Source organism: Lissotriton helveticus, chromosome 1_1, assembly GCF_964261635.1.
Source record: "Lissotriton helveticus chromosome 1_1, aLisHel1.1, whole genome shotgun sequence".
NCBI lineage: Eukaryota > Metazoa > Chordata > Amphibia > Caudata > Salamandridae > Lissotriton > Lissotriton helveticus.
The window spans coordinates 1,274,416,415-1,274,436,260 of NC_136057.1; the positions used below are offsets into that span (position 1 = coordinate 1,274,416,415).

At 43.9% G+C, this 19,846-nt stretch overlaps 1 protein-coding gene across 6 annotated transcripts in view; it reads right to left on the reverse strand.

Moving 5' to 3' along the window:
- The window catches only part of KMT2E (lysine methyltransferase 2E (inactive)), a 2,078,550-nt gene that overhangs the window by 183,535 nt on the left and 1,875,169 nt on the right, over window positions 1-19,846 (reverse strand). For 5 of the 6 annotated variants that reach the window (XM_078680502.1, XM_078680476.1, XM_078680512.1 and 2 more), the window contains one exon: window positions 7,117-7,680. The exons of the other annotated variant lie outside the window; for it this stretch is intronic. In XM_078680502.1, the coding sequence (XP_078536628.1) occupies window positions 7,117-7,680 (564 nt within the window). The remainder of the gene's footprint in view (window positions 1-7,116; window positions 7,681-19,846) is intronic. 6 annotated transcript variants of the gene reach the window in all.

Genomic DNA, 19,846 nt, shown 5'->3' on the forward strand with positions numbered 1-19,846 from the left:
TCCTGGACCCTTTGATAGCCCTGGGGACCGCCACCCCCCAGGGCCGGCTCCTGCAGGGTCCCGGGGTGCCCAACCCAGGACACTGCCGTTTGCAATGACAGGGCGGGAGCCTCGCGGTTCACACCCTGTCATTGCAAACTGCTTTGCTATTTGGAAGAGAGAGCAGGAAACCTGCTCTCTCTTCCAAATAGCAAAGCAGATTGCTTTTCCATATGGGGAGCAGCACATTAGCTGCTCCCCATGTGGAAAAGCAATTCCGGCTCCCGCAGGATGCGGGGACCCAGCTGGGACCATGGGGGGATTGGGAACCACCCCACGGTGGGCCAGCCCGGGGGATGGGGTCCCCGGGGCTATTAGTGGCCCAGGAGGGGGGCTATGCGGCCCCCCTCCCCACAATGAAATACAAAATTTAAAAAAAGGTCCAGCCCCGGGGGATCGGGTCCCCGGGGCCATAAGTGGCCACAGGAAAGGGGCAAGGCAGCCTCCCTCTCCAAATATTTATTGGTCCCCAGGGCAGATTATTGCCTCAGGAGGGGGGGGGGCACGCGCCCCCCTTCCCAATACTTTTAATATTAAAAAAAAAATTGGGGATGGGGTCCCCAGGGCTAAAAAAATTAGAAAAAGAAGGGGGGCCCCCCTACTCAATTTTTTTTTTTTAAAACAAGATCTCAGCCGGAGGCCACGCCCCTTCCTTGCAACACTCTGCAAACGCGCCCCCTGGAGCGTTTGCAGAACTGAACAAATTCCCCTTGAATACTGGGGGTCCCTGGGGGCCAACTATCCCACCAGGTACCGTATGCCCCAGGGAGCTCCGTTGCAGATAGGTGTATTGAGACCACGCCCCTTTTTACACCTCTCTGCAACGCACCTCTGAGTGTTTACTGGAGGTAGCTGGTGGGCTAGTTGCACCCCAGGGACCCTCAGTATTCAAGGGGACTTAATCCCCCAACTTAAAACGCGCCACAGGGCGCGTTTGCACAGTGGTGAAGGGAGGGGGCGGGCCTGATTTCACATGTGTGCAAACACGCCCTGTGGCGCAGTTTAAGTTGAGGAACTAATTCCTTGTCAATACGGAGGGTCCATGGGGGCCAACTGGCCTACCAGGTACCTCCAGTAAGCGCCACGGAGCTGTGTTGCAGAGTGTTGTAAAAAGGGGCGTGGCCTCTGAACACCTCTCTGCAACACAGGCTCCTGGCGCATTAGTTGGCCCCCAGGGACGCACAGGATTAAGGAGGAATTAATTCTCTAACTTAAAAAGCGCCACAGGGTGTGTTTGCAGACATATCACCTCAGGCCATGCCCCCTTCCTTCACCACTGTGCAAACCGCCCTGTGGAGCGCTTTAAGTTGAGGAATTAATTCTCTTTGAATACCGAGCGTCCCTGAGGGCCAAATAGGCCAACAGGTATCTCCAGTATGCGCCAGGGAGCTGCGTTGCAGACAGGTGTTCAGAGGCCACTCCCCTTTTTACACCTCGTTGCAACGCAGCTCTGGGGTGCTTACTGAGGGTACATAGTGGGCTAGTTTGACCCTAGGGACCCTTAGGATTGAAGGGGACTTAATGTCTCAACTTAGAACGATGACAGGGCGCATTTACACAGTGGTGAAGGGAGGGGCCTGACGTGATGTGTGCAAACACGCTCTGTGGCGCGTTTTAAGTTGGGGAAAAATTCCAATTTAAACCTGAGGGACCATGGGGGCCAAGTAGCCCACCAGGTGCTTCCAGGAAGCGCCACTGCGCTGCGTTGCAGAGAGGTGGTGCAGGCCGGGCCCCTTTTTACATCTTTCTGCTACGCAGCTCTGTGGCGCTTACTGGATGTACTACGAATTCCGATTTACTCACCTGTTATCAGGAGAGACCTCAGTGCTGCATCTTTGAACCCAGTACTGATCCTGAAAAGTAATTCTAACCATACTTACCAGTAACTTGAATTTCCTTTCATAGGCTAACATTGACTGGTTTCATTTGGAAATTCTAAGTGTGGAGTTTTGGAACTTTCAAATATTCACCTAAAATCATCTGAATAACGAATTCCGATTTGCTCACCTGTTATCAGGAGAGAACTCAGTGCTGCATTTTTTAGCCCAGCACTGATCCTGAAAAGTAATCTTAACCATGAAGTAACTTGTATTTCCTTCCATAGGAATCCATTGTCTGGTTTTCACCAGAAAAGTTTCCAGGGGGTCGATTCCGATCCGGTAAAAAGCGCTCCGAATTGCCGTTTGGAGCGTTTTTCCCATACGAAACGTACCCTGCAACGTCCCCCGTAGGTACGACGAAGTACGATCCGTACCGGGCGCTGGACTCCGTACGAATCGTACAGGGACCGTACGAATGAATTCCCCGTACGATCCCCCCTCGGAACCCGCTGTACGCGACATCTGTACGGTTCGCGGCTGCTTTTTCCGAACCGGCAAGTACGAATCGTGTTGGGTACGCGCCGTATGACCCTTTTTCTACGGGAGCTGAAAACAGCCGTAAAAGCAGTGTTCGCCCCGAAACAGGTACGGAACGGCCCCTCCCGGGTACGGTGCGTACCCCGCATGATCGCAGGGGTACGCACCGTACCCCTGCGATCACTGGGGGTACGCACCGTACCCCGCGATCTCGGGGTGTACGCACCGTACCCCGCGATCTCGGAGTGTATGCACCGTACCCCATGTCCGCTGGGTGTACGGTGCGTACCCCCCATGATCGCAGGGGTACGGTGTGTACCCCAGCGATCATAGAGGGGTACGCACCGTTCGGTGTGTATGTGAATGTGCGCTTTTCCGTACGAATCGCCCTTACCTGACGCGGACCATACGAATCGCGTCCTGATACCCCGGCCCGGATTGTACTCGGCGAGTCGTACAGTGTCTGTACGAGTCGTACGGAAACGGCTCCGGATGCGAATCGTACGGACGGAAATTTTACCGGATCGGAATCGACCCCCAAGTGTCTATTTTCACAAACTGCAAATATTCCTTAAAAATCGCCTGTATGACTTAAACACATTCTTTCAACTGTTTACAGGAGATGAACTAGTGCTGGATCCAGGATCCACCACTGAGTAAGAAAAAATAAAGATAACACTACTTACTTTCTAAGTGAATTTTCTCCCATAGGATAACATTGGTGATTCTATGTGAAAAAGTTTCTACGTGTCAACTTTTAAAATACAATAATATTCCTTCAAAATCACTACTGTAACCAAAACGCCCTTAGTCAACTGTTTACAGGAGATGTCCCAGGGGTGCATCTAGGATCCAGTCCTGTGGTTAGAAAAGTAATCCATAAAGTAACTAGTTGCATTAAACTAGAAATTCCCATTCACCTCAATGTTGCATTGTTTGAAATTGTGTTGCCCATTGCTACAACTGTAACTACTGTACTTAAAACTCTATTGCCTATTTGCAAAGTATTTAAACTAAAGTAATTCATTCTGAGAAAGAATATTTTGTAATGTAATGTATAATGTAATTATAATGTAATTTAAAAAATTAAAATATCTAAAAATAAATAGTTTAAAAAAATTTAGTAAATCAGTATCAAAAAGAATAAATATAAGAATTAATACATTTAAAAATTGTCACTTACAAAACCTTTGAAATTCACTGACATGTTATAGTTAGGAATTAGCCTTTAAAAAACCTTTGAAATTGGATGTACGTCTTTACAACGCATGCTTTTACAACGCAAGTTTTACAACGCAAGTCGTTACAACTGGATAGTGAATAATTTAATTTACTATTCCAACTCCAGTCCCCGTGGATAGTAGGGAAGGTGTTGGATAGTAAATTAAAACTATTCCCTATCCTAGAGCGCCCCCCAGCGCAAGTCGTTGTAACAGTTGGGTTGTAATGGTTGCGTCGTAAAGGTACTTTGTTGTAAAAGTTGCGTTGTAAACGCTGTTCCCCTTTGAAATTCACTGAAAAAAACATAGGATTCAGACATGTAATAGTTAGGAATTAGCATTTAAAAAAACCTTAGAAATGTGTAGATGTAGGAATCACTGAGTGGGTTTTTCAAAACTTGTATCAGTGTGTCAATGGTTTCAGATATGGTACTCCATATTTTATAATGAGTGTTGAAAGGTTACACTAGTGTATGATAAGATGTATCAGATTGTCACGTGGATGATGTCATCAGTGATGTCATTTGATATGTCATCAGTGATGTCACTGACCATGTCATGAATGATGTAATATGTGACATCATCAGCAGTGGAGTGCGGGCGCACGAGTTATAGTTAGTACAACTAACTTTAACGTGGGAATTTCAATGGTTTTGTCCAACTAACTATAACACCCCTAAAACCTATGGTTTTTTCAGTGAATATATATAATGTTTTTTAACAATATTTGAAAAATTTTAGTAGTTGTTAAAATTAAGGTAATCGTTTTTCGTCATTTTTAGTACCACAGTGGGTTGTGGAGTTTGTAGGGGTAAAGGGTAGGAAGTACATTGATGATAATATATTAATAATTAAATATGAATTCATAATAATAATGTAATTGATCATTATTTTTGTTAACGTTATAATTAATATTTTGTTAAATTACGTTGTAGGTGCCGGTTGTAGGGTGGGAAGTAACTTAATTATAATGATCTCATAATTAATCATCAATAATTTTTTAATTGAAAATTATTTATGAAATTGAATACTTTTGTCAATGTTGATAATTATATAAATTGTGAAATACATACTATATTTGTGGATGTGTTGTGGTTTTTTTGTATGGGTAAAAGGTGTGTAGGAATTTAATTATAATGAATGATTAATGTCATTGTATAATTAGTTAATTGGTAATTAATTATACAAATTTTGTAATGATATTGTTTATGTTAGGTGTGACTTGTATCTGTAGGGGTAAAGTGTGGACAGTTAAATATAATCAATGTATTATTAGTTAATTATTATTGTTATTTGTTTACTCTATAATTATGTAAATTATGTAATTAAGTTTTTTAAATTAATAAATCAGGTGTGGGCTTTTAGTTTTGTATGGATAAAAACTTGAGAAGGTAAATACATCATTATTTTACTATTCATTAATTGTTAATATAATTATTCTAAATTAATTATGTAAAATGTGTAAATATAAAGAAAAAATGTAGATGTGTGTTTTATAGTATACAGAGGTATAGGGTAGAACGTTATTTAAGTAATACATTTAAAAATAGTAAAGTTTTTATTTTGTTCTTTTATTGTATATGTTAATTGTTTTCGGCTTTTTAGTTGTAAATAATATTGAATGTATTAGTTCATTTTATTTTGAGAATATAGTTTGCTATTTTAATTGTAATAATATTTGTCTTAATGTATGTTCTGTATTAAAGATGATATAAAAATAAGCAATTTGTTCATTTTGAAATTTATATTTCTTGTTATTTAGTATAGTTATATAAATATTTTATTTTATTGATTGGTCTGTTCTATTGTTGCACAAAGTGCAGTGAGAGCAGTACATTTGCCTTAATTTTGTACTGAGTTGGGTTGGAATAGTATATTTTACCACTCCGCAATCCAACACTTTCCCTGTTGTTGCACTGACTGGAGAGGGAATAGTATATTTAGCCCTCTGTAATACAACACTTTCCAAACTGCGCAAAGACTGGAGTGGGAATAGTAAATTTGCCCCTCCACAATCCAACACTTTCGCTACTTTTGCACTGACTCTAGTAGGAATTGTAAATTTTGCCCCCTGCAATCCAACATTTTCTCTACTGTTGCATGGACTGGATTGGGAATAGTAAATGTTGCCACTCCGCAATCCAACACTTTCCCTATAGTTGCATTGACTAGAGTGGGTATAGTAATGTTTACCCCTCCGAAATCCAACACTTTCTTTATTGATGTACAGACTAGAGTGAGAACAGCACAATTTACCACTACTGAGTCCAACGCTTTCCATACTAATTGGAGTGGGAATAGTATATGTATTATTTGTATAATTTTATAGTTTAGTCTATATTGTTTAAATTTCTACCATTGTTATTGTGTATTTAAAATTATATTCATTATAATTAATATTTTTAAGATGCAATATGTTTTTGGGGAAATTGGAATTTTTTATATTCATTTTTTTCTTTGTACTTACATTATTTTTTTATGTTTTATATTATTGGATAAATATTTATTTGTTATAGTATTACATTTAAAATAACTAATAAATAATATAAATTGAAAACATTAGTTTCATAACTTTTTAATTATATATATGTAACTAAATATATATATTAATAAATATGTGGGTTTTTTGTGAACTATAAAAGTTATATTTATTTGAAAATTAATTATATTTAATTTGTATTATATTACTGTTACTTTTTAATATATTTAATATTTATGTATTTTTGAAACAATATTTTGTATAACTATATTAGTGACAACGATATTTTTTATCCTATATTTTTATCATTTACATTATAAGTAGTGTTCTCGGTTTTATGGTATTTATTTTTTCAACATTTCCGTCTGTATTTATCCATATTTATTTGTGGGCCATTTTATCTGTAGTTATCCATATTTATTTATTATTTATGTTTTGCGTATAAATGAAGTTGTAAAACTGCACATTTTCATATTTATTGAACTGATAGGCGCACACTCATACTTTGATGTCTGTCGTGTTTTAGCTATTTAAGGTGCCAAATATTACATGACAATACATCCACTGGTAAATACTAATGTATGTTGAGATATGCCATTAATTAAAGAAACATCATCCTGTTTTTTTAATTTTCCATGCTGTCCATCTGCTCAGCTGCTGGCCTCTAATTCATTAAAGAGAGCACGGAGAGTCACTTAAAAGAAACACAATTTTCTGAATTTTCCACTTTTAAAAATAAATGCAGACAGAAAACACATTGTTTTCTGTCTGTATTTATCTGTAAAAATCCGTAAAAACGGAAAACAGGGAGCCTTAATTATAAGTAAATGATGATATTTTTTACATCGATATTTCTGTTGTGATATTTTTGTAGGACGATATTTTAAGCTTTGATATCTTGTCAGTGAACCGGGTTGCAGAAATGTAAAAAGTAAATGCACGACAAACGTAAATATAAGAAACAAGTATTTCAGTAGTGTCTATGCATGCATTAAAAAAAAAAAAACTTAAAGTTATCAACCTTTTTCTTTTGTGGTGGATTCTGGGAAGTGCAATTTCCATCCATCGAATCGTTGCCAATAGTCCTCCCAAAAACAGAAATAAGCCCATCTTCGGAAGTACAAAAAACAGTCGCTTCGGTGAACACATGTTTGCAGTCATCTTGAATCAGGCACTTTGAATCATTCAGTCTGAATCCACTCCTTACTTCCAAATGATGGGAAGGCGTTAAGTCCCTCAAATTTGAATTTGAAAATATATTTAAACTTGCTTTGTCAGGACTTTTTACACATAAAGAAGAGTTGGTGTCCTGCTCACAAAGGGCAGTTTCTTGTTGACCATTGGAACTGCTCCTTTCATGACCTGGCTCTTCTAATAGTTTACGCAATGCACTTTGCTCAATTATTTCGAGTCCAAGTTTGAGATCCGGCACAGACTCCTTCTCTCCAGTGCACTGCTTGCTGGTATCCTGTATACTTCTTGGACTGGAAGGTCCAACTGACTTCATGTCTTGTTGCTCCATTTCTGTTAGATTAGAATCTCTAAATGAATTCAGTGTTACCATTGTTGCACTTTTGTCAATACCCTGAAGATAAGAAAAAACATATGGTTACAAAGTGTGCACCTCTTATACAGTGCTATCACATAACAATGACACCTGGCTGCAGCACTGAGGCAATGCAAAAGAATTACTTAAATAATGCAATGCATACATACAAATCAATCATAACCTAAACACCCTAAAGCAATAGGCATTCCTCTTTCTTCAATTAAGTACCTAATTGTATGATCAAACAATTTCTGAAGATTACAATAATTATACAACTATACACAGGCTGCTGAACTACCTGTGCAACGTACTACCACTCAGCTCAAATTTAGATTAAAAAAATAGATTTAGAATTTGATAATTCTAATTCCTCCAAATGATGGAGTACATGCGAGACCAGATGGATAATTCACTGGCTAAATTTTCATCACTATAGTGGATTCTTTCCTCCGAATTTTTTATTTATTCCAAAATCAGGAGCAGTATCCATTGCCACAGAAATCTAAAATATTTCAGAATTATTTAATGCTTTTTCTTTCACTGAATATTACATCAGAGGGAAAGTTCAATATAAGTATTACTAACAAACAAGTTACTTAACACATTATCTGGTAGAGAAAAGATCTAACCGCAGATTCATTACCGTTGAAGTTTACAGGCGTCAGACTGGATCCAGAAGATTTTTGTGTGAGCAGTACCCCCTGCATGCCGGTAGGTGGCCCACCTTCGCTGCCCATGCTGGAAGTGACGCGCACGTCACCTATATAGACGCCAACTTGGCGCGCTGGTATCAGTTACTTTTCATGACTTTCTACGCTAGGAAAGCGCAGCCATGAAGTGCACTGACATTGGTGTGTCCCAACTAGGGCCTTGAAAGGGATCAGCCATGACCCCAGAAACTTATCCACAGAGCGGGAAGGATGGTCGGTAAGCAATATGTGGCTAAGTCTGGTTTCTACAGATAATGCATTACCGAAGGTAAGTAACTTGTTCATCTGATAGAAACATCTAGTCTCAGACTCTTTACCTTTGAATAAATACCCAAGCAATACCATCCCTGGTGGTGGGCTAAAGACAAATTCTAAACTAAAACATCCTGCAGGACCAGACCGGCGAATTGCCCATCCTTACGGACCTGACTCTCCAGACAGTAGTGTTTGATAAACGTGTGAAGGTACGCCCACGTTGCTGCCTGGCAGATGTCCAGGACTGGGTCTCCACATACTAACCCAGTGGTTGCAGCTTTAGCCCTAGTGGAATGAGCTCTTTAGCCCTCAAGCGGCTGCTCCTTGGCCAGTGCATAGCAGATTTTAATACAGAGAAAGACCCAGTGCGAAAGGGTTCATATCTGTACTGCTCGACCTTTCTTCGCTCCAAAATACCCCAGGAAAAGTCGGTCATCCACCCGGAACTCTTGTGTGCAGTCAGGGTAGAACGACAACGCTTTTTTGGGTCCAGATGGTGGAGTCACTCCTCTGCTTTTGAGGGATGTGGAGGAGTGTAGAAAGTAGGCAAGGTGATTGGCCAGTAGAACAAATTTGTATTATATGGTACAGAATTTTGTCATGATTCTGTGTGAGAAGGTCCAGCTTGAGGGGAAGTTTCTCGTGGGGAATTTGTGAGAGTTCCAGTAGTGTGGTGAACCATGTTTGACGAGACAAGTTTGGAGCTATTTGTTCAAGAGTGAGGGAGATTTGCCTGATGGTTCTGACCACAAATGGAAATAGTGGGAGAGGTGGTAAAGCGTAGGCAAATATTCCTACCCAGGTCATCCATACAGCATTGCCCTTGGATAGTGGGCGTGGGAACCTAGACGAGTGGTTTGGGCATTTTGTGTTTTTTTTGGGGTTGCAAATAGGTCTATTTGTGGAAACCCCCACTTAAACTATGTTAGGTGTAACTGTAACTGCAGTACTATGTTCAAAATGTGTTTCTTACATGAAATTCCAATACAAATAACTTAAAAAAATGAAGGGGTACAAACAGGGAACACATTAGATATGTCAAAACTAAATTAAGATCCCACTTAGTCATGATGAAGGGAGTGGGGGGGTATTTAATTGTAAGCCCCTTAATCAATTTCAAATCTATACGAGATTTAAAGAGGGACAGTTGGTTTGGCAAATAGACATGGGCTGACAGATAACCATTCACTGTGGCAACTCAGATGCCATATCGGCCTAAGAAGAGGGCACAATTCAAAACATCCGACAAATGAGCTTTTAAAGGATATGTAGGAAACCCACCTCACTGTACAGTGCACCACAATGGGGTACACTGAGCAGGGAGGTCGAGGGGACCCTTACTGGTTTATGGAGGCAAAAGTAGATAATACTAACACTCTATATTGTGGTAGTGTGAGTGAGCAGTTAGGCTTATCAGAGGGTAGTGCTAAGCATTTGTTGTATACACCAAGGCAATAGATGATGCACAAACTCAATATATGAAACTGAGACCAAACCTGAAAAATACTACTTCTTTTTATATAAATATTTAGGCTAAGAACTTCGGGTACAAGGTAAATACTTTTCACAATACGAGAAAATCACAGTAAAGGCAATATCTACAGTTGTGGGCAATTACGCACAAAACATTTCCTAGGGGAGAAAAAGGTGATCAAAAAAGCATGCAGTACAGTTATTTTTGTAGTTTTCGAAGGCCCAGGCGAAGGTCCAAAGTTCCAAGGCCAAGTTCTCGGGTGCTTCCGAATTTCACCAGGAGCAGGAGACTTTGTAGCAGGTAGCTTTGTACTTTGGGACTTTGTAGCTATGAAGAAAGGGGCCACCTGTAAAAGCAAAGGGGGACTTTCAGGCAAGTTCAAAGGCTCTCTAGGGATAGCAGAGGTGCAAGGGCTCTGGGGTCCCGGGTCGAAGATGCCCCAGCTGGGCACAGTGAAGATGTGCACCTGGGCAAAGGCACGCAAAGATGATCCTAGCGGTCAGGGGCAGGCACCTTGGAGCAACAATTTTGGAGCTGCTGTGCCAATGCTGGGGTGGCTCTCTGGAGTGCTGAAGTCCCTCCTCGGGTGCAGGCTCGCTGTTAAGTTGGAGTCTACCTGAACTTCGTATTGTAGGATTTTGCAGCAGGGGGTTCGTTACTTCCTGGGTTCCTGCCTTTCAGCTCCAGTGGGTCCTGGGGTCTTAAGACTTGGTGTGGAGGCTAAGCTGACCCTCCAGAGCAGAGGGACTTCTCGCTGGTACTGGGAGAAGGTCGGGCTGGAGAGCTGGAAGACACTGGACCTGTTTTTGGACACCGCGCCTCTATCTCGAGGGAGTTCTTTATCAATTTGCGAAATGCTGACTGCCCTTCAGGGTTTGTGGAGGCTACACAGAGACAAGCTGGGGATGGTGATTGTCGACTTCTGTGGCGGCAGGAAGGAGTTCAGGCCCAAAGTCCACCACGAGGTCGGCAGTTCTAGGTCCAACAGCGTTTCCTCGTTCATCGTCTTGTGTCTGTGGAGTCTATTTTCAGGGTTTGGATATACCACCTAAATACTAAGAGGGGCGTTACAAGGGAGTGAAATTGGTAGGTGCCAATGGGCCCCTTACCTGGGGTGTCTACACCCTCTATTATGCCCACCTCCTGTGGAAGGGGAAATAGCCCTAGCCATTATTGGAGAAGTCCCACCATTTTCAAGATGGTGGACACTGAATAACAAGTTACTTGCCTTCGGTAACTCATTATCTGCTAGAGACAATATCTAGCTGCAGATTCTTTACCCTTGAATTTCACTAGCGTCAGACTGGATCTGGAAACTTTTACGTAAGCAGTACCCATATGCGCCATATGGTGGCTCAGTTCAGCTCGATGTGAAGTCGCCGGAGTCGTTAACATCGGTTATGACGTCTTGGTCACCTATTTAGGCGCGCAGACATCAGTCACCTTTCATTTTTCCACTCCAGAAGTGAACCATGAAGTGAACCGACCTGTAAGTCACAACTAGGGCCCTGAAAAAGAAACATCCCTAACCCTATAAAATGAGTCCGCAGAGTGGGGAGGATGGGTGGGTCTGTAAAGAATCTGCAGCTAGATATCGTCTCTACCAGATAATGCACTACAGAAGGTAAGTAACTTGTTTATCTGATAGGGACTTCTAGCTGCAGATTGCTTATCTTTGAATTAGACACCAAAGTATTACCATCTAAATGAAGGTCACAACCCAGTGTGAAATGGTCAGTTTCTGCACTGCCTGACCTTTTTTAGCTCCCACGTAACCCACAAAGAGTTGGTGTCCACTCGGAACTCTTTTGTGTGGTCAAGGTAGAATGACTGCTCTTTTTGGGTCTAGATGGTGGAGACGCTCCTCTTCCTTAAAGGGATGTGAGGGAGCAAATAAGGTGGGGAGCATGATTCACAGACCCAGATGCAATAGGGTCACCACTTTTGGTAAGAATGAAGCATGGGTGCTTTATCCACAAAAATCATCATATAGGGAGGCTTGTACGATAAAGCCTGCACCCTCGGGCAGATCTTATTGCCACCAGTAAGACTGCCTTGATGGTAAGCAGCCGGAGGAGAAAATTATGTAAGGGCTTGAAGGGAGTATACATGAGAAATATGAAAGCCAAATTAAGGTCCCACTGCGGCATCCCAAAAAAGAGAAGGTGGAAATATATGCACAAGCCCTTTTAAGAACCGACTTACAATAGGGGGCTTGAATAAAACGTACTTACAATAGGGGGCTTGAATAAAGAGGGTTGGTCAGGGAGCCGCAAGAAATCTGACAGAGCAGAAAGCTAAGCCTTAATAGTACCCAAAGCAGAGCCCTGCTGGGCAAGGATAATAATAGAGAGAAGCATATTAGACAGAAGCAGAAAGTGGGTCAGTAGACCTTTCTGAACAATATATTTTTTTTAATTGCCAACAGCAGGCGTACACCGTCTTAGTGGCGTGGCCACCTCATTACATACTTCAGGAGGAAGATAGAAAGATATCAACTGTTGATGCTCAATCTCCATGCAAGGAAGCGGAGAGTTGAAAGGTTCAGGTGGAGGACCATCCTCTGCTACTGCGACAGAAGATCCTATCAAAAGGGCAGCCCGATCGGAAAGTCAATGCCCATTCAAAGAAGCTCTGGATACCAGACTCTCCGTGCTCACTCCCGAGCCACAAGGATGACTTGGGCCCAATTGTTCTTCAATTAATCAATCAATCAGGTGCTGGGAGGGGTGGGGGGGGGGCGGAGCGGAGTAATGCAGATCCGTTTCAGCTGAAGAGCCAGGTCGTGAGGGTCTTCTTGAAGGTGTTCAGGGAGGGGGCGCGTCTGATGTCTGTCGGTAGCTCGTTCCAGGCTTTGGCTGCAATGTCGGAGAACGATCTTCCGCCTGCTCTGGCTCTGTGGATGCACGGGTTTCGGCTAGTGCGAGGGAGGCAGATCGGACGTTTCGTTTGGGCACTTGGAAGTTTATTCGGTCATTCAGGTATTTGGGTCCGGTGTTGTGCAGGCATTTGTAGGCGTGGGTGAGGATTTTGAAGCTGACTATCATTTCACAAACTTTATTCGACAATTAAGTCAAAAAAGTATACATAAAATACACAATTATTAATAAAAAAGATCATTTAAAAAGCCATACAATAAATATTTAAAAGGAGTATTAAACTACAATAGACTATTGCCGAATTACAATTTAAAAGGTCTAAAATCATTTCATCAGCATACATTTGTCTAGAGGAGGATTGCACAAAAATTCACGAGAGTTAACCCCAATGTACATAGGTGAATACAACTTAATCTTTATATAGTTACCGCTATGTATTTTGTGCGGATTACCCAAGCCCATCTCAAGAATTTAGCCATGGCAACAGCAATTCTAGGCGTCGGGTCTGTAGATGGAATTCTCAGAGCCTCACCATACCTATGTATCCCAAGCAGTTTACATATAGGCTTGATCCACATCGTTCTGGGGTCAGTATAAAAAGGACAAAAGAATAAAAAAATGACTTAATGACTCTTGTTCCTCCCCACACTTGGGACATCTGGCGTTACCATTTTTATCTGCCCATTTTACTGTAAAGGATCTTATTGGTAGTGATCCTACCCTAAGCTGAAAGTAAAGCTTTCGGTCCTGTTGTTTACCAATAATGTCCCAATATTGTTCCAGTTGTGGATGGGCTTTAATATCCATGAAACGACCAGTTAAGTGCGAGGGGAGACCCTCTGACCTCTCTTCAGCAATCACCATCTCCCAAAACTTTTCTTTTAGTGATTTTTTAGAGGGGAATTGGGTGTTTTCCGGATCCTCCCATAGTTCCCTCATTCCCAGTTTGTAGAGTATTGATCTAATGGCCTTCAGCCAGTGTATTCTATGGCATGGGTCCTTAGCCATTATCTCCCTTAGTCCCTCCCTGGGCATAGTGCTGTAATTCTTCTGTGGTCCATAAACGGCGCCAATAGAATAATGGCCGCAGAAAGGCAAGATCCTGGACTGCCTTTTTTCCAAGGTCCCACATTAGTGGTTTTAACGGGGTACTTATGGGAACGCTAGTAGCTTTTCGTAGAAATTCATTTTCTGCTAGCGTTAGCTTTCTTAGATCTTCGAAACCCCAAAGTTCGGCTCCATAGAGGGCCGAACCTAAGACCTTCATCCCGTATACTTCCAATAAGGGGCTAATAGGCTTTGCTGTTGAGGAGGTGAATTTTCTCAAAAGGATGCCTGCCTGCTGGCGGAGTTTTAGCACCGCAATGTCCAATTGGCTAGACCACCGCAAGTCTTTCTGAAGGGTAACCCCCAGGTAGGTGAAGGAGTCTACCCGCTCCAGCGGGGAACCGTTCATATTGATCACCCCTTTGAAGGGTCTATTAGACCCGCACGTTTTACGGCCAGTCAGGACCATATACTTGGTTTTTGTCGTGTTTATTTCTAGGCCCCTATTAAAAAAAAAATCTTCAAACCGCTTCAGTGCTTGCTGGAGTCCACTCGGAGTCTTTGAAATGATGAGCGTGTCGTCCGCGAACATGAGGATCGGAACCCGCTCGCCAGACATCACAGGGGCATCAGTCGGGACCAGGGAGAGGAAATCCGCAACCCCATTCACGAAGAGCGAGAATAAGGTTGGTGCCATGACGCATCCTTGCCTCACTCCACGCTCCACCGGAAAGGGCTCCGTAACCTCCCCCTGGCAACCCCACCGGACCCGAGCGAAGGTGTCCTCATGCAGGCGGACAATCAAACTCAGCAGTTCAGGTGCCATCCCCAGCTCCGCTATGACTTTCCATAGTATGTTGCGAGGGACCAGGTCGAAAGCCGCCTTTAAGTCGACAAAAACGGCATACAAGGTACCCTTTTCCAGGACTACGGTACGCCAGTATAACATAATAAACCGGAAGACCTGGTCTATGGTACTTGTTTTTGGGCGGAAACCAGCCTGTAGGTGACTCAAAATATTGTCATTATCCATCCAGGTCTGGATTCTGTCCAAAACCAGCCGTCCCATAATTTTTTGTAAACAGTCAATTAGACTTATTGGTCTGTAGTTGGCTGCGAGCGACTTATCACCCTTTTTATACACCGGCACTATTTCTGCCCCTTTCCATGAGATAGGTACTTCCATCCCTTGGGCTATGGCATTTGCCACATACAAAATATATAATCGCCAACGCCCTCTGTTGTTCAGAAATAAATCTGCGGGGACACAATCCATGCCGGTAGCACGGCCCTCAGTGACCTGGTCCAATGCCCTATCCACTTCACTCAGAGAGAAGATAGGCTCCTTATATACAGTATGGACAACATCTCCTTCGCTATTACCATTAGCAATAGCAGCATATTGGGGCTTAAAGAAGTCAACCCAAGAATTACGATCAACATTATTATGGGGACTCTCTCGATGTCCTCCCCTATCCAGTTTAAAAATTTCCCCAAAAAGTTTGGGGTTCTTAGCAGAGCATGCCACTTTCAAATCCTGCCACAGGCCCTCTTCCCAAGCCCTTTTAGCGATATGTTGCTTGAGCCTATAGTTTGCACGAGCCAATCTTATTGTACCCATATCTTTGGACTTTAGGGCTAGACCCAACTCTCTCCTAGCTTGGCGGCAGGAGCCGTCATACCAGCACACTGTTTATTTTTTTTGAATTCTTCTTTTTCCTAAGCTAGGTTTACAAAAGTACGTTTTCAATTTTACAAAGAGCCTATTATGTGCCTCTAATAAAAGATAAGGGGGAGATCCATTCCGGATGACTTCCTCCATAGCCTTTAGAGCTCCTTCCAGGTCCCCCTCGATGTTACTAATTATTTCCTGATGCTCTGCGACTTTACACCATTTAAGGTGGCGCTCATCATTTGCCATGACCAAATCCGGGTAGGAGTGCCCTACATTAGGATCGACCTCAATATGAATACCCAGATTAAACTTTGCACTCAAAGGATTATGGTCACTTTCGATGCGAGTCACCACTTCCATGTCAAGGAGCATAGACCACATCTTGAGAGGGACGAGTAGATAGTCAATATTGCTTACCCTAGCACCATTGTCAAAAGTTTCCTTCCCCATTTTATCTGACAATGTGCGCCCATTGGCAGCCCTCAGCTCGTTTTCCATGCAGAGGCCCTTTAACTGGATAGCAGCCTCAGTCCATTTTCTAATGGGTTTAGTACCGAGCTGAGGAACTCCCCACCTGGTGTCCTCCTCCTCTGTTAAATGTATATCGTCCAAACCAAGGGGTTCAAAAGTGGTGTTAAAGTCACCAGCAATCAATGACATTATGTTATTTGGGGTAGCCTGTAGTATTGTATCAAGTTTAGCTACAACTTCCGATTTCTTGCCACCTTGGAGCCCCCTAGCATATACATTAAGAATGTTGATTTCTAAATTAGCATGGAATCTAATTCTGACACCAAGAATATCATTACATATAATAGGGAGCAACTGGGTGTTACATTTTAGAGACTGCTTGACCCATATCACTAAACCCCCCCATAGGTTGCCCTTTAGTTTTTTTTACAGCAGGGACAAAAAAATTCAAATAGCCCACTCTGAACATTGGATCTACCGGCCAAGCTTCTTGGAACAAACAAATGTCGTAGTGGTCAATGAAATCTGCCCAAGCCTGCGAATTAAGTTTCGACCCCAAACCTGCCACATTCCAAGAGACCAGAGATGTCTGGCACAACGGTCCATCCAATGTTATGCCCAATTTGCCCCGTACGGGACATCCCCCTGAGATATATTTAGTGTTAAACTGCCTATTCAAGGACTGCTCCACCAATGGGACCTCAAAAATGATATCACATGTGTTACTTTGGCCAGGCTCAGCCAACCCTTCGTCATTGCTGTTCTGGACGGGCACAATCCCTTTCCTAGTCTCCATCCCCTCTCTTCCATCCCCTCCCCTATTACCCGGGATAGATTTTTGAAGTTCGGACTGTCAATCGCAGTCCCCTAGCCCCGACAAGTGCTGGAATCTGTTGAACAACCTTATATTCCCTAAGGGGCAAAAGTTAGTTACAGGTCCCTGAGAAAACAAATCCCTCTCAAAGGAAACCGGGATAGGGGGCCCATAGAAGTAAGCTAAGGGTAGAGATTGTATCCCATTGGACAAATCATTTTGTGGCCAATTACAAATAAAGTTAACACATGTCTGGTTTCTGAAATTAATAATGATGCAGTCTCCTGCTACCGTCTTGCATCCCTTGCCTATCCAGCTGACTCTCCTGGCTCCCATAATTTCACCTTGCATATTAGCTGGCAATGGGCGATACTTGTTTAGCCAGAAGATACACTTATGTTTTAAGTCTGGGTATAATTCTCGTTTCCCTCGAGCTAGTGGGGGAACCCCTACCAGGACTACCACAAAGGGGCTGATTGGGGAGGGAGGTCAATATAAGGTAAGGGAGGCTCGCTATGAGCCCTGGTTAAGGCAGGTGGATTTAACTGTTTATCTTTCAACTTGGTTCCATCATCCAGATTTCTCTCTTTACTCAATGGATTTTCTCCCATCCCTTTATGATTCAGAACCGGCGGAGCGTCTGTCCGCGACAAGGTACTTTGTGGCGTCCCACTAGCTTGATTTGTTTTTCCCACTCCTATCTCAGCAGCAGGTAGTATATTAGTAATTTGCCCCTTGTCAACAGCCAGAATTGGCCTTGCTATCTGGCTTGACCCGGTACCACTGTTGGAATTAGATGGACCATTGTCCACAGGGTTTTTTTTGCCTCGCTGTATGAGCACTGCGACTTAGTCCTGCCTGTTTCTGGACTGATACCAATGACAGTTCAAGGCACACCAGTCTATTTTCAATGGAGTCCAGCCGTTCATGCAATGGGTGACACATTTTCTTAAAGGTACTCTCCAGTCTTTTCCAGAAAGAAGGACCCAACTCCAAGTATGGATCCTCCCCCCTATTGTCCAAATGGCTTCCCTGCCCACTTCTATCTGCCCTTTCCACATGTAAGGGGGTGATTGGTGGCATCACTGCTGGATCTTCAGGTGGGGCATTACTTTTACAAGATTTTGCCTTCTTCCCTCCAGCATTCGTTTGTGGTCCAGGGCGTTTCCGTTTTGCTTGCTCCCTCCCCTTAGGCTGGACCATAATAGGTTTTACCTGTCCAGCAGATCGAGTCTTAATTTTAGGGGATGGGCTTCTGACCGTATCGCTACTAAGCACTCCTTCTCTTGGGGAAGTGTCACTTATGTTCATAATAGTAGCTGATTGAGGTGGAGTAGTGGTCACCACTCTTGATGGAGGAAGCGAACCCTGTGAATCAGGTAGTAGGTGGGTCGGTGATTTGGCGTGTGCCAGGGGGCCCAGGGAAGACCTTTTATCAATCGAAGTGTCCAAGGATAGTCTATTTTCGGTAAGTTCAATGTCCTTGGCGAGTGCAGTTGATACCCTTATAAGAAAATTGTCAAGGGTTCCCAATAGTGAACCACCAGTTGATTTCCTACTACTAGGTCCACCATCTAGTGAGGTAGCCATCCTTTCTAGTCCTTGCGTAATACTCATTTTGGTGGCTAATGGTGAGTGAATAGCTCTAAATTTCTTTACAGAGTTACACTGACCTTGATATTAGTGTGGCAGGTGTCAGAGGGGTGGCCAGTCCCGTCCTTGACCGGTCTTGAACGGGCTTAAACGGGCCCGCCCTTGGCCCGGGCTTACCCTGCGCGCGGTCCCGCGACGCGGGGGGTATGTGCAGATTTTATGCGCCTCCTGTCGCGGATTGGTTGCTGGGGGCTTCCGTGTTCCGGCCGCGAAGGCTGCCGGTATTTGCAGTCCTCAGGTCCCCTCCCTACTGCGGCTGAGCTCTATGGAAAACGAGCTGCAGCGGCAGAAGGAGACCGGGTGCTGTGGAGCAGGTCAGCGCGTCCCGAGGTGCAGGGAACTCCAGCTGGGAAAGACGGAAAAAGGAAAACAACAGCGCTCAAAGTAACGACCCCCGCTCCACGGGGGTATGTGCAGATTTTATGCGCTTCCTGGCGCGGATTGGTTGCTGGCTGCTTCCGTGTTCCGGCCGCGAAGGCTGCCGGTATTTGCAGTCCTCAGGTCCCCTCCCTACTGCGGCTGAGCTCTATGGAAAACGAGCTGCAGCGGCAGAAGGAGACCGGGTGCTGTGGAGCAGGTCAGCGCGTCCCGAGGTGCAGGGAAATCCAGCCGGGAAAGACGGAAAAAGGAAAACAACAGCGCTCAAGGTAACGACCCCCGCTCCACCGGGGGTATGTGCAGATTTTATGCGCCTCCTGGCGCGGATTGGTTGCTGGCGGCTTCCGTGTTCCGGCCGCAAAGGGTGCCGGTATTTGCAGTCCTCAGGTCCCCTCCCTACTGCAGCTGCGCGCTATGGAAAACGAGCTGCAGCGGCAGAAGGAGACCGGGTGCTGTGGCGCAGGTCAGCGCTTCCCGAGGTGCAGGGAACTCCAGCAGGGAAAGACGGAAAAAGGAAAACAACAGCGCTCAAGGTAACGACCCTCTTAAGCTTACTCTCTTCTCCATGGGGAGCCAGTGGAGACCCCGCAGGTGTTCGTACTGTGGGATGTCAAGGACGAGTCTGGCCACGGTGTTCTATATCGTCTAGAGTTTGCGGAGTAGGGATTTGTTGATGCCGTCGTAGAGAGCGTTTCCATATTCGAGTTTTCTGGTGATGAGTGCGTGGGTGACTGTCTTCCTTGACTCAGGGGGGATCCATTTGAAGGTCTTTCGAAGGATGCGGAGGGTGTTGAAGCAGCTGGAGGTGACAGCATTTACCTGTCGGGTCATGGCGAGTGATGAATC